Source organism: Sphaerodactylus townsendi, linkage group LG14, assembly GCF_021028975.2.
Source record: "Sphaerodactylus townsendi isolate TG3544 linkage group LG14, MPM_Stown_v2.3, whole genome shotgun sequence".
In the NCBI taxonomy this organism is placed as follows: domain Eukaryota; kingdom Metazoa; phylum Chordata; class Lepidosauria; order Squamata; family Sphaerodactylidae; genus Sphaerodactylus; species Sphaerodactylus townsendi.
Genome location: NC_059438.1, coordinates 32,108,433 through 32,133,601, shown reverse-complemented (window position 1 = coordinate 32,133,601; position 25,169 = coordinate 32,108,433). Strand labels below are relative to the sequence as shown.

Here is a 25,169-nt window from a genome sequence, read left to right as displayed (position 1 = left end):
TATGTGCCTCTGGTAGATGCACACTAAACTCTGCAACTGAAGGAAAGGGAAATTGAGGGTAGTTCATTTCACTGAATTATGCTGATAATTGGGGGGGGGAGAGAACAATCCATTTTATTGAACTATCAGTCATCCTGGGTATAAATTCTAACACCCAAGAGATTCTATCAATCTTATGCAGGCTTCTTCAATTTTCCTTGAAATCCCCCCCCCCCGTTTTTCATCTGACCCTCTAAATTTCCTATAATGTTATTTAAAGGAAAATGCAGTGTAGCCAGTGGTGGGATTCAGCGGGTTTGCATCACTTCAGCAGAACCGGTTGTTAAAATGGTGCTTGTAAACAACCAGTTGTTAAATTATTTGAATCCCACCACTGAGGCCCTTTCCGCACGGCAACGGTGCGGGGGTGCGTCGGCATAAACAATGCCGACGCACACACACCCCGGGACCGTTTGCACGGACGGTTCTGGGAGGGCAGCAGGCGGTGGCGCAGCCTTCGCACAGGCTGCACCGTCGCTGAATGCCTACCTCGTCTCCTGGCTTCCAGCGCATCGCAGAGGCCAGGGGACACCCCACACACACAGGCTGGAGCGATGGCTCCGGAGTCGCAGGCCAGGGAGGCGTGTCCCCTGGCCTCTGCGATGAGCCAGAAGCCAGGAGACGAGGTAGGCATTCAGGGACAGTGCGAGGGAAATGGTGCCTTCCAGCTGCTTCCGTTTACACGGCAGCGGTTGGAAGACGCTGCTTCCGAAAAACCTCGCTCAGGGAGCAAGGTTCAGAAGCAGCATCTTCGCGCCGCTCGGGCCAGCGTCTTCGTGCCAGCCGTGCGAACTCCTCCCCAGGGACGCTGTTTTTAGCGTCTCTGGGGTGCTCTTTTCAGCCCGTGCTCTTTTCAGCACTTCTCAAGAAGTATTTCTTTTTGCCCCATTTCCTTTCCCCGCCCCACCTTCCCCATTCTTCCTTTTCACCACCTTTTCATTAGGGTCACTGTCTTAACATCAGACAGCAACATAAAATGCCACGCAAGCTCAATTTCTTGCTCATCTCTGAGCATTTGGAAACACTGCTCTTTATATTTTGAAAGAGCAAATATAAAGGGTTTGCTCTTTATATTTGAAGGGTTTTTAAATCATTACCGTGTTTCCCTGACAATAAGACAGGGGCTTATATTAATTTTTGCTCCAAAAGATGTGTTAGGGCTTATTTTCAGGGGATGTCTTATTTTTTTTCCATGAACATCAGACTACATTTTGCGTCCCCCATGTGACCAGATCAGCTGCGCCGGGGAATCTGTAACTAGGGCTTATTTTTGGAGTGGGGCTTATATTTCAAGCAATCCCGAAAAATCATGCTAAGTCTTATTTTCGGGGTAGGTCTTATTTTCAGGGAAACACAGTTTGCATATATTTTAAAAACCCTTTCGGTGTTTTTCTGCAAACATTGCCCCCCCCCCCCTCAAGGTTTGAAGACACCTATTTCCTATCAATGAGATAGCTTGATTCCATAAAGGAAGACACAGCCCTCAGCTTGCAAAACCTGAACAAGTCTACCAACAATTGGGTGTTTTGGAGGTCATTAATTCACAGAGCTGTCGTAAGTCAGAACTGACTTGATGACACTGAGCACACAAATTTCCTAGCTCTGGCTGGCCCCATTGTATAGATTTTTTAATCTGCATAGAAGACAACAATGGCTGTTAGAAAAGGTTTTGAAAGGGAGAAAGAGAGAGCCACAGAGCTGGGCTGGCTGTTCAGTTGCCCAGAAGCAAAATATGGAATGTAGAACTCCCACTTCGCAACAGCACTTGCGGCATTTCTAGGCGTTTCCTGCCTCCTCTCTCTTCTGAGATCCCTTGCAGACTTATTTGGGTGTACATGGGTGTAAGCCCCTTTGAATTCAATCAGCTCTGCTTTCAAGTAAATATGCAGGGGCAGGGTGACATTCAGAGCTCTTGGTGGAAAGCTCTTTGCAGGGACATCAGTCCAAAGAACAAGCTCCATTCAACAGGCAGAGTTCAGCCAGCTTCCCCCTCCCTGTCACCCTCACATCAACTGAATTTGTGCCTGCAATTTGCATCCAGTTGAAAGTAATGATTTGTGTTTCGTTCTAACCACAAACATGCAGGTGGTTAAGAAATATGGCAGACTCTGAGCAGTTACATGGGAGGGAAATGCCATTGAATTCAGGGGAGGTGCTGGTAAGAAAGCACACGCAGGATCGGAAGGAGGCTTTCCTTACTTGGAAATTGGAAGTAAGTGCCATTCAAATCAGCAGGAGTTACTTCTGTGTAAGCATGACTTCCAAGACGTTAAAATGTCAAAAACAAGCACAGCCAAATCAACCTCCGCATGCGTAAAAGATATTGCACATGAAGTCTGTGCAATTATGCTTATTCAAAAATAAGTTGTAATGGCCCAACAAGGCTTGCTTAAGGTAAAAATGAAATAAGAACTCAGATCCTCAAAATTAGCAGCCGATCACTGCAAGGGAAAGTTTGCATGAAGATTTTAGACATGATATGTATTTACAATAATGTATTCTAATAAAGTAGTCATAATAATGCAGCCAAGAAAGCAAAATTAACTAAATGATTTCTGCAATCAGCTCTTCAAACTCAAGAGCACTTCCCAGGAAAAGATGTGGGGGGGGGGGCAGGTGAAGGGGGGATCACTATCTGTGCAATCCTAAAGGAAGAAGTGGCAGAGATGCAGGGGAAAAAATTAAAATGTTTAAAACAGAGACATTTTGAAGGTTAATTTATATCTTGCATATTGTTTAAGACAGGAAAGGGGAAAAAGAAGAATCTCAGCAATTAAGAAAGAACTAAACTGTTTATATAGAAAAAGTAATACATGACCAAATAATGGATTTTTTATAGCTGTGTATAAAGAAGACTAAAGATTACCAAGACCTGGATAGTTACATAGAAGAGTTGTCAATTAAAAGATTTACATCAGAATACAGGAAAAGTCTGAACCAATCAAGAAATAAACTCTGCAATCAAAAAGCTTAAGAAGGATAAAGCACCAGGATGGGACAGATTGGCTGCAACTTATTATTTAAAAAACTTGCAGAGATATTAGCTATATCTCTTCATAAAGTAATGAATGACATTCAAGAAACAAATTCTACTAACAACACGGCAAGAAGCAAACATAACCTTAATCTATAAAGAGGATGACCTATTATTACCACAAACATGTAGACCAATTTCTCCTTGAATGTAGATGATAAATATTTATAACAATTATAGCAGAGACACTAAGAAGATGCATTCCAGAAGTAATTTATAAAGATCAGATAGGATTTGTCCCACAAAGATTTATGAAGAACAATATAGGGCTCATTCCGCACATGCAGAATAATGCACTTTCAAACTGCTTTCAATGCTCTTTGAAGCTGTGCGGAATGGCAAAATCCACTTGCAAACAGTTGTGAAAGTGGTTTGAAAACGCATTATTTTGCGTGTGCGGAAGGGGCCTAAGATGAATATTAAATGCAGCTGAATATTCTAAGAGAAAAAAACTGCACTTATGTTTTTAGAGGCAGAGAAATCCTTTGACAACGTGCCTTGGAAATTTTGATGGGAGTTTTGGAACATTTGGATTGCGGTGAAATTTCTAAAAATTGTGTATAAAGTATGTATACAAAGCAATATGCAAGAATTTTAATAAATGGGTCTCTAATGAAAAAGATGGAAATACAAACAGGAACTCGACAAGGGTATCCAGTGTAACCATTATTGTTTATACTAGCTTTGGAAATACTAGCCACAAGAATAAGACCAGATAAAAACATTGCTGGAATAAAAAAAGACAGAAAAGAATATGAAATGAGGAGCTATGAGGATGATGTGGAAATTTCAGTTACTATACCTAACACTACACTAAGGTGACCAGATGGTCACCTTTGTGAATCGGGACAGGCGGGTAGGCGGCCGGCCGCGCGCGCATCCGCAGGATGTCACAGGGTGGGAAACGGGAGCGCCCCAGAAGGCCGTGCGCTCCTGCGGCCGCACGCGCGGGAGGCTGCCGCACTGCCTTGCGCCCCAGAAGGCAGTGCGGCAGCCTTCCAAAAATCGGGACACTTGAAAAAACCCGCGGGACGCGGGACAAATTGTTTTAAGGCGGGACGTCTGGTCAGCCTACACTACACCTATTTGCATGATCTATGGAGAATAATTAACTTACTATGGGAATAATTGGAAGTAATTTTAATTATTTATCATGTTTTAAGCATGTATCTAACCTTTTCATGTTGCTCAGTGTGGCTGATTTCTTTGTTTTATTTAAAATTACAATAAAGATATTTTAAACTAAAAAAACATGTAATGGGTCAAATTTATAAGTTAGGAATTTATTCTGGGTATAGACTGAACAAAAATAAGACTAAAATAAACACACTGGACATGACAAAGATAAAGGAAGAAGAAACAGAGTTGATAAAATGCAGTGTTACCAAAAGACAATCAAATATTTGGGAATAAATGTAATGAAACAAAATGATAATCTTTATAAGGAGAATTGTCAACAGGTTTGGATGAGTATAAATGATGGCATGAAGAGATGGAGAAGGTGAAAATGAAATCGTTAGGAAGGATATCAGCAGTAAAACTAAAAATTCTACCAAGGCTGATTTTTTAAAAAATTTCAGATTTTACCCATTCATATTGATGGAGGGATTTCAAGAAACTGCCAGAGGACTTTAACCAAGTTTATATGGAATGGGAAGAAATAAATAATAAAACTGAAGTGATTGCAAGAGGGGGGAAAAATGAGCCCCCCGCGGATCTAATTCCAAGGAGCGGGTGGAAAGGTCGTGTAGAAGACACCAACAAAAAAGGTGGATGATGATGAATGAAGTAAAATAAGCAATCTGCCAATCAGGCCAATGCCCTGTCTGTGCCACTTGAGACTGCAAGTCAAATGGTCCAGCCCAGCATGAGCCCCCTCCATCCTCCCACGTAGAAAACTAGAAGCCCAGGTGACGTGCAGAGCTCTTCTCCATGAGGAGCTATTCCTCTACGTTTTATGTGAGAGAGAATTCAGTCTTATGGGAATTCAGTCTTCTCCTCATACAGGAGAACCACCTCAGCGAGAATGAGGCCCTTCCCACCAGATCAAAAGAAGCCCCCCCTCCCCTCCTAATCTAAGATACCTTTCTTCCAGCCTCATTGTTGTGCAAGTTCATCAGTCTCCGAGCATTCTTTCGGATTTCTCGGGCATCAACAAACCTCCTGGAGAACTCAATGCCGTATCTGATATCGGCGGAGCAGCCTCCCCATTTCCACCCTTCCTCTTGGATGTAGTAACCTTGTTTCTCGCGGTCGCAGCCACAGTTGCTCAAGTTCCCCTGGCTGCAGGCAGCAGTGACGGCGTGTGCGATCCCGGCAGCAGTGATGGCGTAGGTGAAGGCGGCTTCCCTGCTTCCTGTAGAAATGTTTAAAAACAGGCCAACGTCAGGGGCAGGGAGGAGAGAGGAGGAAGTCATGCTGCTTAAGAGACAGTCTCCTTGGAGGAAGAGATGCAAGTGGTTTTTCTTCCAAACATGTTTTAGTCAAAATACACGATTAAATAATAACCTGTTAAAGAATAGTGGAGAGCAGTTTTCACCTAAAGCAGATTTTTGAGATGAATATGGTGGCTACTATTCAGCCAAGACATCCCAGGTGTTTGGAGAGAAGCAAAACAGGGTTGATAAGACTGGTGGGATGTTCTCTTGGGATTCTGCATCTCTTGATCTGAAAACCACAGAAATCTTCAGGTCTAACTTGTTACCTGTCGTGCTGAATGCCTCGCTGAAAGGCTAGCTTGTTTCTGTGGAGGATACTGCATACACTTTAGACAAATGTAAATAATAATTGCCATTTTTATTAGCTTATCTATACATCTATATATCAAATGTGGGCAGATCTGCAGATTTCTGAATCTGTGGATCAGGCCCACACTGAGAGAAAGGAGATTTTTCTCCATACTTGGAGAAGCCCTCAGGTTTGCAGAAAAATCCTAAAAGTTGCAAAAATTATATGGGGGGGGGGGTTAACCCCTCGCAAAACAATAACATTACACCTGTGCATCCTTTCACGAGCTACATGACAATTTGATATATACTGGGTGGAAGTGAGTTCTATTTAAACTGTTGTTAAGAAGAGTTTACTGCTTAATTTACAGTGATTATCCTTTGGGTCCCAATCCTTAAAAGCATTCATATTCAGATATGGATTTAGGGTGCAGTGAATTTATTTTTAGCCACATAGCTGTATCATTCCGAAACAAATTTAAGCCAGTATAGCTGTCTTGCATCCATACATTTATTTGTGCGGCTGCCATAATGTACAAATCAATCTATATTTTGTTCTGCCTAAAATTGTCTCTGTCTTGTCTCTGTCTTTACAAAATCTGTTTTTACACAATTCCCAAATGCTTGAAATGAAGACGCAATTCTCATAACAACACAGCATGATGTAAACATGTCATTATACAAACATTAGCATTATGTTACAGCGTAGTTTGTGTGTGTGTGCGCGCGCGCTTTGTAAGTGTGAGGCTTTTTTACCGACTCTGCGAATGGCATCCAGTGTTTTGTTTTGGTTAAGGAACACATGATTTTACTAAATTGGCTATTCATTAAGGAAGAGGGAAGAAAGGGAGGGATGCTACATGTGTCACTTGAATTTTAAAGCTGTGTTTAGCATTTCCCACTTGTAAAGAACTGGACGAGATGACCAACCCTCTCATCTGTAATTGTAGGGAAGGGTTTTCAACAACAGGGTAACCACACACAAATGTTTGAACATGCTGAAGAGCAGCCAGATCTTAAATGTGTTTGTTTCAGTGTATTTAATGTGTCTGCTGACTGCATTCCCAGTGTTTGTAATTCAGTTGAATATGTATGTATCTGGTAGACTCAAAATGGAGATTATAAGTTACTTGGATCAGGGATTTTCCTTCTCTTCCCTTCCCTTGTGTAAAGCTTACTGATGCTCTTATAAACAACTAATAACAATAATAATATCATACATATTTGGGTCCTTTTTATACCATTTATCTGTCTTGGGTTCAATGCTGTTGGGAAGCATTATTCCATTCCATTCATTTATTTAATGTTCATAGACTACGGTGACCAGCCGTCCCGATTTTCGCGGGACACTCACGCTTTTGCGTAGAGTGTCTCGCGTCCCACCGGGCTTATGCCATTGTCCCGATTACGGACAATGGCCCGCAGCAGCACACTGCCTTTTGCGGCGGCGCTCCCCAGTCAGGAAACAGGGAAGCACCCCAGAAGGCACTGCGGCAGCCATTGTCTGTAATCGGTTTTTAATACGCTTTTTAATACAAAAAATCTGGTCACCTTATCATAGGCCAATGAGACATGAGCAAAAGGAAGGGTACGTTTATAAAGAGCATATCAGCATACAGCAGATGCTATGCTCAGCAAAGGACAAGAAAGACCCCCACACTTCTGAAGAAGTCTTTCGCATACTCTGCAGCTGTGGAAAGGTCTACATAGGAACCACAAAACACAGCATTCAGACTCGTATTAAGGAGTACGAAAGACACTGTCAGCTTAACCCTCCTGAAAAATCTGCAGTTGCAGAACATGTCTTAAACAAAACTGGACATAACATTTTATTTGAAAACATTGAAATTCTAGACAATTCAGAAGGTTACTATATCAGACTGCACAGGGAGGCCATTGAAATTCACAAACACCAAGACAACTTCAACAGGAAAGAAGAGACTCTGAGAATTAGCAAAGCTTGGCTACCAGTATTTAAAAACACCAAAAGCAAACTCCACGGGCATGCTAAGTTCATGAACAATGGATTCCACCCAAACACAGGGTTTGCATTCTCCTATATTGCTGCTGCTGCAGGGCATGAAAATGTGAATCACTCCCTGGACTGATAAACCCCACCCGCAATACAATACTATCAACCACATCTTTGCATAACACGTTCCACCCAAACACTTACGGATTGGTTCCCCACCCTGGGACATGGACAATATATACCCCACCAAACATTCCCTTCTCACTGGACACAGTGTGCAACAGACTTCCCTCTGTGATACACCTCTGAAGATTCCAGCCAGATGCAGGTGAAACATTAGGAACAAAATCCACCAGACCACGGCCACACAGCTCGGAAAACCCACCACAACCAGTTGAATCTGGCCTTGAAAGCCTTTGACAAAGTATATCTAAAGTTCACATATACAAAATTTGATTAATAATTACATTTTCAGGTTTATAAAAACTTACATAGGCTCCTTCCGCACATGCAGAATAATGCACTTTCAAACTGCTTTCAATGCTCTTTGAAGCTGTGCGGAATAGCAAAATCCACTTGAAAACAGTTGTGAAAGTGGTTTGAAAATGCATTATTCTGCATGTGCGGAAGGGGCCATTGTTACAGTATGTAGAAATTTTCAGTTAAACTTTTAAAAGTTGTGCCATTAAGTGCCCAGCAGCCTTACCCAACAATGGGCCCGGTGCCCGGCCATGGCACAGTGGCTGCATCAGCCCACCGGTCCCAAGGAGGCTTTCCAGCAGCATGGGGAGGCTAAAAACATAAACAAACCTCCCTGAGTCCAAAAAGCCCCCATTGGGTGTAATGGATTTATGCCACCAGTCGGTTCCTCCCCCATCATGCCCATGGACCACCCCCACTCTGCTGTGGAACAGGGACACTGGCACAGCATTCCACACCACGACCCACCCCTGTGGAAGGCTGCAGCAGCCCCCCATAGGCAGATCTGCCCAATGGTGGGATTCAAATAATTTAACAGCCAGTTCCGGTGGTGCGATTCAAATAATTTAACAACTGGTTATTTACAAGCACCATTTTAACAACCGGTTCCGCTGAAGTGGTGCAAATCTGCTGAATCCCACCACTGGTTACTCCTCCACCAGGGCAAGCAGTGGCGTAGTGGTTAAGAGCAGGTGTACTCTAATCTGGAGGAACTGGGTTTGATTCCCCGCTCTGCCACCTGAGCTGTGGAGGCATATCTGAGGAATTCAGATTAGCCTGTTCACTCCAACACATGCCAGCTGGGTGACCTTGGGCTAGTCACAGTTCTTTGGAGCTCTCTCAGCCCCACCTACATCACAGGGTGTTTGTTGTGAGGCGGGAAGGGAAAGGAGCTTGTAAGCCCCTTTGAGTCTCCTATAGGAGAGAAAGGGGGGATATAAATCCAACTCTTCTTCTTCTTCTTCTTCTTCTTCTCCTCCTCCTCCTCCTCCTCCTCTGCTGGCGCAGCTCCATACTGCTCGCAACAATGGATTCAGCCCCCCTCCTTTTGGATGGGGTCAGACAGCAATTTTGGAATGGCTGAAGTCACATTAGGATCAGGATCCACTGGTAACTTAGCAACAAGTTCCTGTTTTGCAACAGGGTTCCATTTCTAGATAAATCTATACTGATCCATTTTTCATGGGCCACATTATATTTCTTACAGTCGATAAAGAAATGTCAGATGGTATTTAGATGCCCTGATTTAGATTCCCTGACGACAGTCAATACCATTTCTGCATGTATAGGATCCCCTCGAAGTTAAGCCCGTTAGTTCCTGTAATATATATCATTTAGCCATTCCCTAGAGAATAATATTCTATATTTGGAAACCGTTAGAAACTTACAGTATACAGGTAGAGTCTTCAAGGTTGGGAGGGCCAAATAATGTAGGGAGTATACCAGTGGTGGAATCCAAAAATGTGAATAACAGGTTCCGATGGTGGTGGGATTCAAACAGTGGTGCCGCCGCACACACGCCCCTCCAGTCCCTATTGGGCAGGGAGGTTGCTTTAGTAACCCCTTCTCGGCACTCAGAAAAAATTAGTAACCACTTCTAGAGAAGCGGTGAGAACTGGTTGGATCCCACCTCTGGAGTATACTTTCCGTGCTCTGCCACCTGTGCCCCATTTATTGAACTGTAAGATACTACGTTTGATTTGTTTGCATGCGAAATAGAGATCCATTTGATTAAAGGTTTCAAGGGAAAAGCTCAGTTTTTGTAACCTGCCATCCATCAGTTTCAGCCAGATGCTTTGAAAGCAGTCTTTGGCCAGATAGTATAATTAGCAGCTCTGTGATGAGTGATACCTTTTTAATTGAACAGAAAAGGTTTCTACCCAGGCCTTGGCCTCCAGGGATGGTTCTGAAAATTCCAAGCAAATGATTGGACCAGAAACGCAGATGAGGATGTTTGAGAGCGAGCATAGAAAGTAGGAATCATCATTCTCCCTGCTTCCTCATAGCTTCATGGTGCATTCATGCACTTCCTGGGGTTTTCTAGCATTTCTCCAATTCTTTTTAAACTTGCTTTGTTCCAGAATTTCAGGAAAGGTCTCAGTAAAGTCTGAATGGTTGCTACGGGGGTGGGAAATTTTGGATTTTTCCCATGCGCATAGCAGACATTTTCTTCTCTTACCACTGGCAACTTTTCCCTCTAGAATATCTAAATGGGAAATAGATGCACTAGAACAGTGGCGTAGCGCCCATGGGACAGGGGAGGCGCAACACCCCGGGCAGAGCAGTGGAGGTGTTGCCGGGTCGTCAAGGGGGTGTGGTGGAGCATTCCGATGGTGTCCCAGGGCAGGGGCAGGCAATGCTGTGGAAGGGGCACAGGGTGTGTGTGCGCGCCCCGGGCGCGGTTTCCCCTTGCTCTGCCTCTGCACTAGAATATCATGCAGAGACAGAATTAAAGGCACCCCTCCCCAATAACCTTGAATGTTAGTATTCCAAATAGATCTTGAAAACAGAAATCACTGTTTCATATACTTGAATGTGCCTCATCAAGCCTATGAGCACGCAAAAGGAATAAAGACAAACTTTCTTTGTCTGCCAGAGTTCAGTGGATTAGGGATATACTCTGTTGCACAGAAAGATGATAGTTTGGTCAGTTGAGGTGCAGCAGTTGAGAAAATTGTAAACTTCTGAATTAGAATATAGTCCTGAACCAATATGAGAATGATCATGCATGTTTACGCACTGCATTTGTCAAAACCATTATTTTGTGCATTATTAAACATGGTACTTTGATATTAGAGCATTTATGCAAACATGTATTTTTACTTTCAAACTTTCAAATGTATGGGGGGGAGAAGCAGGGCGAAGTAGGCACTAGAACCATGGTGGTGAACCTTTGGCACTCCAGATGTTATGGACTACAATTCCCATCAGCCCCTGCCAGCATGGCCAATTGGCAGGGGCTGATGGGAATTGTAGTCCATAACATCTGGAGTGCCAAAGGTTTCCCACCACTGCACTAGGACCCAGGCAGAGCATCCTACAATGAAGGTCCACATTGCTTTGTTCTGTGGAGGTGCAATATACAACCCTTCTATCATCTTTTTGTAGAACAGATTTAACTGCAAAGTGACTGGACTGGATGGGGATAAATATATCAGGCTTAAGGGGAAAATTTGGTTTTACTTAGGGTTGTCAACTTTTTGTTGGAAAACACCAATAGATTTTGGAGTGCTGGTCTTGTGGCAACGGACTTGTGCTGATGTCACTTTCAGAAGTGACATGTCATGTTGCCAACAATGTGGGAGATGATTTGGTATTCGGGCAAAAAACTCTATGGAAGAAGCTGTTGTTATCACAGAGTTTTGCCCAAATACCAGATCATCTCCCATGTGAAAGGTGATATGATGGCATCACTTCAGGAAGCGATATCGATGTGCCAAATGGCAATGAGGCCTAGACCTCCATTTGCAGCTGGTAAGACCATGCCGGCTCGCAGAATAGTGTTGGTGGAAGGGGCCAAAAGCAGGGAATCCCCTCCTCTTTACAGGGGTCTGGTAACATACATACATTAGCCTTTATCAGCTAGCCTTTATCAGAAAGCAAAATAAATTCATTGGTAATAAAAGCAAAAAAGCCCCAAAAGAACCATAACAGATAAATACCTTTAGATACCCTCAGCTATCTCCATAATAAAATTGGCAACCTCTTCACAAAAACCAGGGTCAGAGTTATTCAGCAATAAACCTTATCAGATCTGGCAGCCCAGATTGGAAAAGAGGATATAAATTGATATATTTGGATCTGATTTTAACAAATCTGGTGCAGTGCAGAAGTTGGTGGGCCAGGGTTTCAACCACACTGGATTTGCAACTGCATAACCTTGCAGATTTTTCTAGGTTACTAAACCTACCCTTTAATAGGGCAGAGGGCATAACATTGAATCGCGCAATGGTGAGAGCTCTCCTTGCTCGGGGTCTGGTAACCAGGAGGCAGGATTAAGTTTTGTTAAAAGTTGGATTGATAAAGGAATGAAAGGGGGAAACTCCATTCCTTGTGGTTTATGCATTAGACACTACCAGTGGTGCTAACCATCAAATATTAAACTGTGAAGACGTTCAAGTCTAAGGTTGCCAGCTCTGGGTGGGGAAATACCTGGAGATTTTTTGGGGGGGGGGGGGCTGCCAAGACAGAGCAGGATTTGGGGAGGAGAAGGACTCTTTAAGGGTGCAGTACCACAGAATCCACCTTCTAAAGAGGCCATTTTCTCCAAAATCCTGATCTATATTGCCTCAACGTCAATTGTAATAATGGGATATGACCAAGCCGGTGGGCCCCGTGGCAGGCTTCCAATCTGGCCAGGAGAAATTGGGGCCCGGGGTACAGCTTGCTACAGCACCCCCATGTCCCCCCGCCGTGGTCCCGGTGGTGGTAAGTGGGGTTCGGGGGGGGGGGGACACTGGAGTAGGCTGGGCCCCGGGCGTCATTTTTCCCCGGTACACCTCTGCAGCCACTTCAGCAAGGATTTACCAAAAAATATAGAAGGTTAATAACAAACAGCCTTTCATGCTAAAGCATATCCTTTGCTAACAGTTACATAGAATTAATAGTTGTCACTACTTGGGGTAGCAGAGAGAACTCTAATCTCCAATATTTTGACAAAGGCTTAATGTCACCACTCATAACTGTAGATCTGTCAAGTTATTTGTTTGGTAGCTATTTTCACAGTTTCAGCCTGCAGTACTAATGTCAGGCCCAGATTTAGCAAAACACTGAAGCCACATAAAAAACCTAATTCAAAACAAAGATCAAAACAACCTTCAAAGGTAGCCTACGGTTAACATAGCAAATGATTCAGCAACACATTTAGCAATTCAAATGGATTAGCTTTCCAAATGCTACCAAGGAACCTCCCTGCAGGAGGGATCTCCTATGGTTAACAGTGCCAGGGAACTAGGCAGTGGTGGGATCCAAAGATTTTAGTAACAGGTTCCCATGGTGGTGGGATTCAAACAGTGGCGTAGCGCCAATGGGGCTGGGCGGGGCATGACGCGGGCGGGGACGGGCATTCCGGGGGCGGGGCATTAATAATGTCTCTCTTACTGTAAAAAACTCTTACTGTAAAAAAAAGTTCCTAATCTCCAGCTGGTATCTTTCTGTCCATAATTTAAACTCATCATAGCAAGTCCTATCGTCTACTGCCAACAGAAACAACGACTTCTCCTCTAATTGACTGCCTGTCAAATACTTAATACTTTCAAATACTTAATTTTGTTTCTAAAAATCAAAAGAAGGATACTTTCCTTAAACAAGGAACTTTACCATATTTCTAAAACATGTTTTTAAAACAGCCCAACAGGGAGAATTGTCCCGTTTTCTACCTTCGCTAACCAGCTACATAGGAAACAACAGGACTTTATGATTTTTGGACCTAATGGAATTTCTAACGGAAAAGCAGACCCAATTAGTAACCCCATCTCGTCACACACAAATAATTAGTAACCCACTCTTGGGAACTGGTGAGAACCTGCTGGATCCCACCTCTGGAACAAGGGAATGTTATATAGCTGATCAAGTGCATAGTCCCTGGAGCTCAACTCAGATAGACTGTTCCTACTCAGGAACCGGTGAGCAAAACATCTAGCGTCTACTGTTGTCTAATCTCTCATATTTCCAGTTTTCTCCTCTTCCACCTACATTCTTTAATGGTGGAATGTGTGCTAGGCCTCAGGCGTATAAGGTTATGAGGAACTGCAAGACAACCAGTCAGGCTGAACTAATCCTCTGGGCAATGCAGTGTCTGATATCCCGTCTGCCATTTTGAACTAATTAATTATTCCATGCTGAATAAAAGTAGGATTAAAAAAAAAACCCAGATGGCACTGGGTAATTTCATTCATCCCTGCTGAAAATACGCTTACTATGGTGCCAAAAATTACTTTGGAGAAATTAGTCTAGTCCTGAGTTTTTCACCTGAGGATCCTCTCATACATCATTACTGTGTGTGTCAGGACTGAGCCTGTCAATGCCAAATGGCAGGTAGGGCAGGGGGAGGCAGTTTACCATCCTCTGATATGGGGCAAAAGTCTGGCGTCTTCCCCTCGGCGCCCCAGGGTATCCCAGACACAGATCTTATCAAAGGAAGGTATGAACTGTTTCCAGGCTCGCAATGCTTTGTAGTAAATACTTTGTAGTTTGTAGAGGGGAGTAGGAGTCGTTTGGCTCGGTGGGAGGGGGCAACAGTATATAGATAGTGGGTTTGCGCAGGAATTGCCAGATTCCTCTTTTGGCGACATTACCTACGCTCTGAATTAAAGGCTTTAGAACAAATCTACAGTTTCCATTATTTCCAGATCTGAGGTTTGACAGTATGTAATGATGTACTGCACTGTTAGGAACAAGTCAGAGGAGAAATTGTTTGGAGAATATACATTTTGAGCCTCAAAAATCTGCCTGAATACATAAATGGCAACTTCGTGTGCCACAGCAGAGTCAGCAAAAATGATTCTTGTCCAAGGTAAGTTTAGTTCATGTGTTGAGTGACGGAAAGCAATATTAGAATGTTGCTTATAAAATGATACATCACCCTCATTTCCCCCAAAGCTGTCCCTTTTCCCATGTTATATCCGAAGAGAAAGCTGCTACACCACTGCTACAGGCAAGGCTATAAGAACAGACCATTAAATGCACAAAAAAACCTCTTTATTAGTCCTAGGAAGTTTGATTACACATAATTTCATATCTGTATGCATATTGTCTTGTATGTGGGATGCTGAAGCCCTTAGATACGGTTTGTAAATTGCATATATGTTTTGTAAGAATCATGCACATGTTCACTTTATTTAACTAGACAGTAGACACTTTATCTATATTGAACTTTAAGGGTCTGTCCTTACACTTTTACCCGTAGTGGTGGCATAGCAGATTTCTCTTTGGATATAGCTTTTACTCCATTACACCATCTCCTGCGTAGTTAGTCAGTTAGAAGGTTAAGAGGTGACATGATAGCCACGTTTAGATATTTGAAGAAATGTCATGTTGGTGAGGGAGCAAGCTTGTTTTCTGCTGCTCCAGAGACTAGGACCAGGAGTCATGGGTTCAAGGTGCAAGAAAAGAGATTCCACCTAAACATCAGGAAAACCTTCCTGACTGTAAGGGTTGTTTGACAGTGGAATGCACTACCTCGGACTGTGGTGGAGTCTCCTTCTTTGGAGGTTTTTAAAGAGAGGCTGGATGGCCATCTGTCAGGAGTGCTTTGATTGTGTGTTCCTGCACTGCAGGGGGTTGGACTTGATGGGCCTTGGGGTCTCTTCCAACTGTATGACTCTGTGATTCTATGATTCTTTCCCCATGTTGTCAGTTGAGCCTGATCTTAGAAAATTTTGCTCATACTGGGACAAAGGAGGTGGGCAATAATAACATAAAGAATTCGAGAGAGTTTTTCAGCCTCCATGCAAAGCTTCATCTCCAGCTTCATCTCACCTGTGCAGTTTGTAGGACAGATGTTACCTGCCTACAAAGCACATCCTGGTCTTGTGGCAGCCATGAAGGATGAGAGAAGCAGCTGGTCGTGTATCAGTACTGAAGACTCCACTCCGAGTCATTCTTTGTCGCTGACCTCCACCAACACCCTTCTTCCAAAGTGCCACAGAAGCATGTATTCATTCTATATCCATCCTTTCGTTATTTATTTTTGAAAGGAAATTGTCTTTTAAAAATTGCCAAACTGCTCCAGGGACTGGGGGAAGAATGGCTGTATGGCAAGCACCAGTCCTGACTCTCGTTTAGCACATCACAGGCACAGAAGCATATTGTGTGTGTGTGTGTGTGGGGGGGGGAATAGCAGGAGCATTCTCCTGTATGAACCTGTGATGTCGTTCTGGCCTCTCGGTAGCTTTGCATGCCAGCTAACAAACGGCTTGCTGACTTCTCTAGCAAGCTTTCTCCCAGGCTTCCAAAGAAATAATCTCTTCTAGTTTCCTCCTCCAGACAGAATAAGACAACACAAGAAAGCTCCCGGCTACAAGATGTTAAGAAAGTCCAATAGCCTTTTTATTCAGGAACCAAGGAAGTCTCCTCAGGTAATCAAGAGAGCCTGGGTCATAGTTTCAAGAAGCCAGACCTCCGAGTATGTTTTCAGCCTTGTTGTCCTGATCAGTTATCTGCTCTCCCTAGCCCACAGCTGGTGCTTGTTATAGCAGCCATTAATCACCCTCAGGTGTTTGCCTTCTAGGAGATAACCTCCTTTCCTACAGGCAGTGCCCCAACTGGTAGTGCTCGAGGCTGCCATGCAACTCCTGCATACATCTCCCCAGGCACTATTTACCTGGGTCGTGTGTGTGTGCATTTTGGCCACCCATCCCCTCCTCCCCTTCCCCTGTAAGCTAGGCCAGGCCCAGGCAAGCAGCGCTACTCTCGCCATTCTAGTTGCTGATCCTTTCAGTGCCCAGCAGCTGGTGTGCCCTGTCAGTGGCGCTGCTGCCATGAGCACCATGCATCTGGCAGTGCTGAGTGCCCTCTGCCTTCAGACACTGCTACTGCCACTTCCCGCTCGATGCCCCATAGCCATGCCATGCAGGGAGGCCCAGGAGGCTCCAGCTGGTGGCTTCCACAGCCCCTGATAGTCCCCTCTGCCCCACCAAGCAGAGGGACAGGAAGAGCTTAACGGGGACATCCCCAAAGTGGTCAGGTAAGTAAGAGGACCTCCCTGTTGAGGCAGCCAGCAGCTCAGAGGTAGGATCCAGCAGGTTCTCACCAGTTCCCGAGAGTGGGTTACTAATTATTTGTGTGTGCCAAGAGGGGGTTACTAATTGGGTCTGCTTTTCCGTTAGAAATTCCATTAGGTCCAAAAATCATAAAGTCCTGTTGTTTCCTATGTAGCTGGTTAGTGAAGGTAGAAAACGGGATAATTCTCCCTGTTGGGCTGTTTTAAAAACATGTTTTAGAAATATGGTAAAGTTCCTTGTTTAAGGAAAGTATCCTTCTTTTGATTTCTAGAAACAAAATTAAGTATTTGAAAGTATTAAGTATTTGACAGGCAGTCAATCAGAGGAGAAGTAGTTGTTTCTGTTGGCAGTAGACGATAGGACTTGCTACATTGAGTTTAAATTATGGACAGGAAGATACCAGCTGGAAATTAGGAACTTTTTTTTCAGTAAGAGTTTTTTACAGTAACAGAGAAATTATTAATGCCCCGCCCGCATCATGCCCCGCCCAGCCCCATTGGCGCTACGCCACTGTTTGAATCCCACCACCATGGGAACCTGTTACTAAAATTTTTGCATCCCACCACTGCAGCAGCTCCATCAAGGCATAGCTACAAAATATTTTATTTATTTATTTATTTGATTTGATTTTTATACCGCCCCATCCCCAAAGGGCTCTGGGCGGTGTACAACAATTAAAACACAATATAAGTAAATAAACATTTAAAAGCAGCGATAAAATTCCCAATACATTTACAGAATATAAAACTCAAGGCTTAAATTTAAAGCTAAAAATCAAGATATAGGTGGCGTCCAGCGTTCCAATAATCTAAAATCCCTCCCTCCCCATGGTAGAGGGAGGCATGGCGAGTCTCATTAGATGTTTGGTGGTCCAGATGTTAAGGGCCAAAGAAGGGGCACTATTGGCGGCTGGTTCCTCCAAAGGCCCAGCGGAACAGCTCCGTCTTACAGGCCCTGCGGAACTCCCCAAGGTCCCGCAGGGCCCGGACAGCTGGAGGAAGAGCGTTCCACCAGGCCGGGGCCAAGGCCGTAAAGGTCCTGGCCCGTGTGGAGGCCAGCCGCATCGCCGAGGGGCCAGGGACCACCAGTAAATTGGCCTCTGCCGATCGGAGAGTCCGCGTGGGGACATATGGGGTGATGCGGTCTCAAAGATACGATGGCCCCAGGCCGCGAATGGCCTTAAAGGTCAATACCAACACCTTGAAGATGATCCGGAACTCTACTGGAAGCCAGTGCAGCTGCCGCAGCACAGGCTGGATATGTTCCCGAAAGGCGCTGCCTGTAAGCAGACGTGCTGCTGCATGGTGGACCAGTTCTAATCGCCGGATCAAACGCAAGGGAAGGCCCGTGTAGAGCGAGTTACAATAGTCTAGTCTGGAGATGACCGTTGCATGGATCACAGAGGCTAGATCCGTTCTGGAGAGGAAGGGGGCCAGTCGCCGGGCCTGACGAAGGTGGAAAAAGGCAGCCCGGGTTGTATGGGCCACCTGGGTCTCCATTGAGAGAGACAAATCCAGGTGGACCCCCAGGCTGCGAACGGAGGGGGTCGGCGCCAATGTGACCCCCTCCCACACCGGCGGCTGGAAGGCCCCTCTTCCCCCCTCGCGGCCAAGCCAGAGGATCTAGGGTTAAATAGCACCTAGCATCTAGGGTTAAATAGCACCTCAAATAGCACCTAGGGGGCGCAATTTGAGCCCTATGGGGATAGAGTGGGATATAAATTCAATGTAATAAATACATTTCAGTGCTGGCCTCAGCCGCCATTTTCTCTAGATACGCTGCCGCACCGGCAACATAATGTTTAGCCCAGTTTCTTTTTCTCCCCGTGAAACAGCCACCAAGTAGAGTTTTTCAGCTTCCAGGCTGCCTTGCAATAAAGCAAGAATGCCAGCACTTGTATGTCTTCCTGTTGATTTACTGCTTGAAGGACAATGAAAAGCCATTCATTCGTTGAGATGGTGCAACTCAGCATTGCCTCAGCTTGCCAGCTATGAGGTGCCTAATTCAACAGGGCTGAAATGATTCAATGATTTTCCTTTGTTGCAGTTTGCAGTAAGTGTTAAACTTAGACGGGAGTCTGTCAGTGACTTTTACAAAACTCAGAATACCGTATTTGTTCTACCAGGACAGGATAAGTGTTTTCACCCTAATTGGTTTTTGCTTTTATTCAAAGAATGGCCACTCTGCTTGGATGTTTCAGTCTTAAAATATATGAAACCGCCTTCCACTGAACTAACCATTCAGACTAACTTTGTCTATTTTAACTTTGTCTATTCTAACTCTCCAAGATCTCAAGACCGGCTTCCTCAGATCTTTTATTCATTTTATCTATTTTTATTTTATTACATTTCTATCCTGCCCTTCCCAAAGTCCCAACCAAATTCTAAACAGCAGATACCTACAGATTCTTCTAAAATTGTCCTCACCTGAATTTCTTCCCAGATTATAAAAATTCAGAATTGCAGGGTCTTGTTTTCAAAAAAGAACAGGCACTCAAAAATCTCCTTTTGGAAAAAAAATTGCTTAGTTCAAAGAAACGCTGGAGGCAAAACACAGATTCATCTTTGCCTGCATGCTTTTTCCTCTGAAGTAAAGAGTGCTGGGAATGCAAATCCTTCCAATGGGAAATATTCTTATAGATTGGTTGGTGTCAGCGGTTACTACCCTGAGACTGGCCTCAGTTGGGAAGGATGGGATATAAATTTAATAAATTATAAAATAATAATGAAGTTGGCACCCCACTGGAGGAAAGGGGGAGGGGCCAGTGGTGCTGGGCAAAGACAAGGACAGACATGAAGCTTTCTGAGTGCCCAGGACCAAGCAGAGCCAGATCTAGGGGACAAGGGGGGCAGGTCCCCCGGATGGTGGACAGAGAGTGGCTGGTGACAGGAGGTGGGGGAAGCTCAGTTGGATGGAAGAGATGGCTCATTCTTGCCCCATTCCCCCAATCGGACTGCTACGAGGAAGTGAGAGAGGCTCAGTCGCCCAGTAGAGAAGTCACATTTTGCAACATTCATGCTCTGTTCCCCTGACTAGGCTGCTGCCAGGCTGTGGCAGGGGCTGATGGGATTTGTAGTCCATGAACATCTGGAGAGCCGCAGGTTGCAGACCCCTGGTTTAGATAGAAGTCACAGCCCTTGGTAAGTGCATTGAAAGTGGATTGAAAGTGCATTATTCTGCATGTGCGGAAGGGGCCTGAGGCTTCCTTAGCTGAGTCAATCCATCTCATGGAGGGTCTTCCTCTTTTCCTTCTGTCTTCAGTGTTTCCTAGCATTATTGTTTTTTCCAGTGACTAAAATAAAGTAGCTTTGGTTTAGTCATTTTAGCTTCTAGCAGCATAGTGAACAGATAAAGCTTTTCTTGGGTGGTACTTTATCAGGCTCTGAAGGAGCATTGAGCTGTGGTTGGTGTTTCTCATGTAAAATTATGTAATAATAATAATATGTAATAATAATGATAATAAGATTTATTTATGACTTTTTGTCAATTAAAAAGCATAACAAAACCCAATCATAAAAATAAGTTATACTAAAATTATTACAAGCAAAACAGGGAATTTACTGAAGATACAATAAGTTGTCAGACGGACCTTAAGTAATATCGCACAGTGTTTTGCAACCTGGACTATTATTAGGGAGGTATCCAGTGGTGGGATCCAAAAATTTTACTAACAGGTTCCGATGGTGGTGGGATTCAAACAGTGGCGCCGCCGCACACACGCACCTCCAGTCCCTATTGGGCAGGGAGATTGCTTTAGTAACCCCTTCTCGGCACTCAGAAAAAAATTAGAGAAGTGGTGAGAACTGGTTGTATCCCACCTCTGGAGGTATCTCCCATAAAAAACTTTACGTAATTTGCCATATGAAACATATAAACAGAATTGGGAGTATTGGATAAGAAATATTAACTTGACAGATAGAGTACATATTGTTACTACGGAATATTAATTTTAAATCATCCTGTAAATTAAGATAGAGGATAAGAAAGGTAGATGTATAATATTACTAAGAAGACATAGGGCTTGAATGCTCTGTATTTATTTTGTGAGTTCATTGTTGATGTTACAATATTTGGTATGTACTGTATATAATGTGTTCTTTATATCTTCAAAATTTTAATAAAAATTAATATTTGCAAAAAAACCCCTTTTCAATCGACTCCTTTTCCAATATGCAATCTTTCCATTGAAGGCTCAATAGCCTTCAAGGGAGCTGTCTTTTAAAAAATAATATTTGAAAAATATATGGTCAATAGTTTCCAGTTTCCCAGACTTGCAAGGACAAAATCTCTCCACCCTAGGAATCTTATTATATTTCCCTTCAAAAATGGTGGAAGGTAGGGCTGAACATTTAGCAATTAAATAAGCCTCCTGTGGGAATGTGTGTGCTATTCAAAAAAAATTTCCAGGAAAAGGCTTGGCTAAAAATCTTTCTCCTGGGGTTGGGTTTTTATCTGTGCTGAGGGGTTGAGGGAATATTCAAACATTATAGACTGATAAAATAATGTGAAAGTATAATTATTCAGCAACAGCTCATAGAGGCCAACATAATTTATTCTATCATTTAAAAGAATTGTTGATTATATGTGTTTATTATATGTGTACTAGCAATAAAGCCTGTTCTGCAAAAAGAAAAAGAAAAAAGAAAATACAAGGGCTGTAGGATACTGTTGCTGGTCATTTCTGCCATTGTTCATGAAACATTAAAATTCAACATATAGAAATGTTTGCAAGTTGCTAACCCACCCAGGACAACAAGAAGAAGGAGAATTGGATCTATATCCCTGCTTTCTCTCCTGTAAGGAGACTCAAAGGGGCTTACAAACTCCTTTCCCCCTCAACAAACACCCTATGAGGTGGGTGGGGCTGAGAGAGCTCCAAAGAACTGTGACTAGCCCAAGGTCACCCAGCAGGCATGTGTTGGAGTGCACAAGCTAATTTAGTTCACCAGATAAGCCTCCACAGCTCAAGTGGCAGAGCAGGGAATCAAACCCAGTTCTCCAGATTAGAGTGCACCTGCTCTTAACCACTACACCATGCTGGCTCCCAGAGACGTGGACCTGCTTCCACTTGGGTGCCTGCACAGCTCTTTAAAAAGTGAGTCATCATCAATATTTAAAATATTTGTGTTTATATTTATAATGTTTTAACGGTTAAAACATTTTAAGTTGTGACCCGCCCTGAGTCCTGTGGGGATAGGGCGGGATATCAATCAATCAAACAAACAAACAAATAAATAAATGCCTTGCCGTAATTGCAAATGGCAGCCGTTGGTGAGCCCCGCCCCTTTCCCGTTTTATAACACTCTCATGCCAACTGCCTCTGCTTGCACACCTGTGCATCTGTTTAAAAAACGAGTAATCGGCAATATGCCTTATCTTTTATATAGATAAGATACATAAAGGAAAAATGTGTATCTAATATGTGGGGGCATCATTTTGTACTTTTGCCTTTTTCAAAAAAAATGTAGATCTGGCCCTGGGAGGTAATCGAACCATAGAGTTCATTCAATCGCAGCATTCAGTTTGTCTGCATTTGCAACCAGTGCAGCTCAATGCCGGAGAAATTGTTTTCGAAGAGTTTGCATGTGTTCCCAATTATGCAAAATACGCCAACTGCACACGGACCTTCTCCTGTTTTCCCTTGACTTCCCCTGCAGTGCTAACAACCCCTCTGATCCCATCCTGTGGTTGGCCGCACTCTTAAAGTACACCAAATAGTTAGTGACTTACAGCTGTCTGTCCCATATTTCTGCCTCTCTCATTATTCCTTAGTAGCAAAGACAAGTGAACACTCATGATCTGGAGCTAGGGGTGGTAATTTGGTAAAAGCCAGATCACCTTAAACTCCCCCCCCCCCAAAAAAAAAAAAGCCATATTGAGTTTTTCAGGATTTTAATTTGCCAATTTAAAAATTCCAAGACTATTCAGCAGAGCCGAACACGATTCGGCTTTTCCAGCTGAGGATGGGGGCAAGAGCTTCAACTGAATGCTGGAGTCCAGCATATAGTTGAAACTGTCCCTACTACAATTTACCAGCCTTCGACAATACATTGTCCCTACTACAATTTACCAGGACCATATAGATTTGGGAAACTGCAGCAGGGACAGGAGAACTTCCAACTTCCAATGCTGGGCTAGAGTCAAGCATTCAGTTGAAGCTCTCCCTGTCGCAGTTTCACAAGTCTGCTTAGACTTGGGAAATGGTGGCAGGGTATACAGAGGTTTGACTAAATGCTGGATGAAGTCCACCATTCCCCTGAAGTTTCCCCCCTCCCCTGAGCCCCTATTTCCCAAGTCCACATGAACTTGGAAAATGGTGTAGGGAGGGGGTGGGAATACAAGATTTTTTATTTGGTAATATTCAGGTTCGAGTTTTAGAAACCCAAATATTTTCAGTGAGAAGCCGAATAAAGCTGATGGTTATTGGCTTTATTCGACTTTACCAAAAAAAATATATTGGGTTTTAAAAACCTGAACCCAAAATTTACCCAGTAAAAAAGATTGTGCTCACCCCTATCTGAAACACACAGTGCCTCTTGGAAATTGTAGTTTTACCTTCTTCCAACACACTGCACATCTTAACTCCACAGATACTTAGGCGAATTCCACATTGGCCAAAAACAGCGGTGTGAAAATAGTGTAAAAGGGTTTAAAGTGGTGTAAAAGGGTTTATACCGTTTTCACACCACTTTCACACCACTGTTTTTGACCCATGCGGAATCCACCATAGAAAGGATGACTGGGAAGGAGGCAAACAGGAGATCACTTTACTGACCTTTGACCCCGGAGGACTTCACCAGCAAATGAGGAAGCTCCCTATGCCAACAGGTGTAAAAGCTACCACAAGCTACAACACATAGGTTACCAGGCTAGCTTATTTATCAAGGAATACAGTGCAGCGTATTTAATATTTTAGAAAAATGCAGTTGCTACTTCTCCAGAGACCAGCTCGAGGCAGCTCACAAAATAACTGGCAAGCCAGTGTGAGAGGAGGCAGTCCTTTCAAGTCTTCTAGTCCAAACCATTTAGAAGAAGAAGAAGAAGAAGAAGAAGAAGAAGAAGAAGAAGAAGAAGAAGAAGAAGAAGAAGAAGAAGAAGAAGAAGAAGAAGAAGAAGAAGAAGAAGAAGAAGAAGAAGAAGAAGAAGAAGAGGAGGAGGAGTTTGGATTTATATCCCCCCTTTCTCTCCTGCAGGAGACTCAAAGGGGCTTACAATCTCCTTGCCCTTCCCCCCTCACAACAAACACCCTGTGAGGTAGGGGGGGCTGAGAGCTCCGAGAAGCTGTGACTAGCCCAAGGTCACCCAGCTGGCGTGTGTGGGAGTGTACAGGCTAATTTGAATTCCCCAGATAAGCCTCCACAGCTCAGGCGGCAGAGCTGGGAATCAAACCCGGTTCCTCCAGATTAGATACACGAGCTCTTAACCTCCTACGCCACTGCTGCTCCTAGGGTCTTAAAGGTAAGAGTGAAGAGTTTAAATGGAGCCTAGAAACTGAGTCAATGCAAATCTTTCAGCACAAGGGCAGTACAATGCCTGTAGCCCCAACAATGGCTTGGCTGCTTAATTTTGGACAAGTTGGGCCATTCTCGAAGTCAGCCCTATACAGAGTTCATTACAGAAATCTAACTTGGATGTCATCAGAGCATGGATCACTGCAGCCAAATCACACTTTTTGAGGAATGTCTATACTTTATGCAGAAAATCTTGTAGAAGTTCTTGCTGGCTGCACAGATGCAAAGCTGCTCAGCACGATATCCAATTCAAACTTGGAGCTCAGCAGGTAATCTGGTGAGACGTTTGACTCGTACACAGACAAGCAGTTTGATCATGGTACATTCAAATAATGTGTGCAGTTTTTTGTGTGTGCCTGTGTTTGCAAAACTCACATCCCTGATACTAAATTTAGCTCCTTCTTTTTTGAAAGGTTTGGTGTTCCTGTGAATAATCTGTTTGTTTCTCTTTATTCTCGTCCAAATTGTTTCCAGCTTCCTGTCTTCTTTGCTATTTTTTCCCCTTCCACAATGTATTTATTGGATTAAGTACAATCATACCAAAACCAATCCTTTCACAATAAATCCACAGACATTTTTACAATAAACATGCCATCAACCTGACATTAACAAAACCCTTTAATAGATGACTAAATAACAATGATGATAAGAAGACAATGCAAAAAAACAACAGCGGCCCAATGG

General features: G+C 43.6%; 1 protein-coding gene across 4 annotated transcripts in view; it reads right to left on the bottom strand.

Moving 5' to 3' along the window:
- Positions 1–25,169, bottom strand: part of WNT7B (Wnt family member 7B) — a 117,304-nt gene that overhangs the window by 1,325 nt on the left and 90,810 nt on the right. For all 4 annotated transcript variants that reach the window (XM_048516007.1, XM_048516008.1, XM_048516006.1 and 1 more), the window contains exon 3: positions 5,158–5,429. In XM_048516007.1, the coding sequence (XP_048371964.1) occupies positions 5,158–5,429 (272 nt within the window). The remainder of the gene's footprint in view (positions 1–5,157; positions 5,430–25,169) is intronic.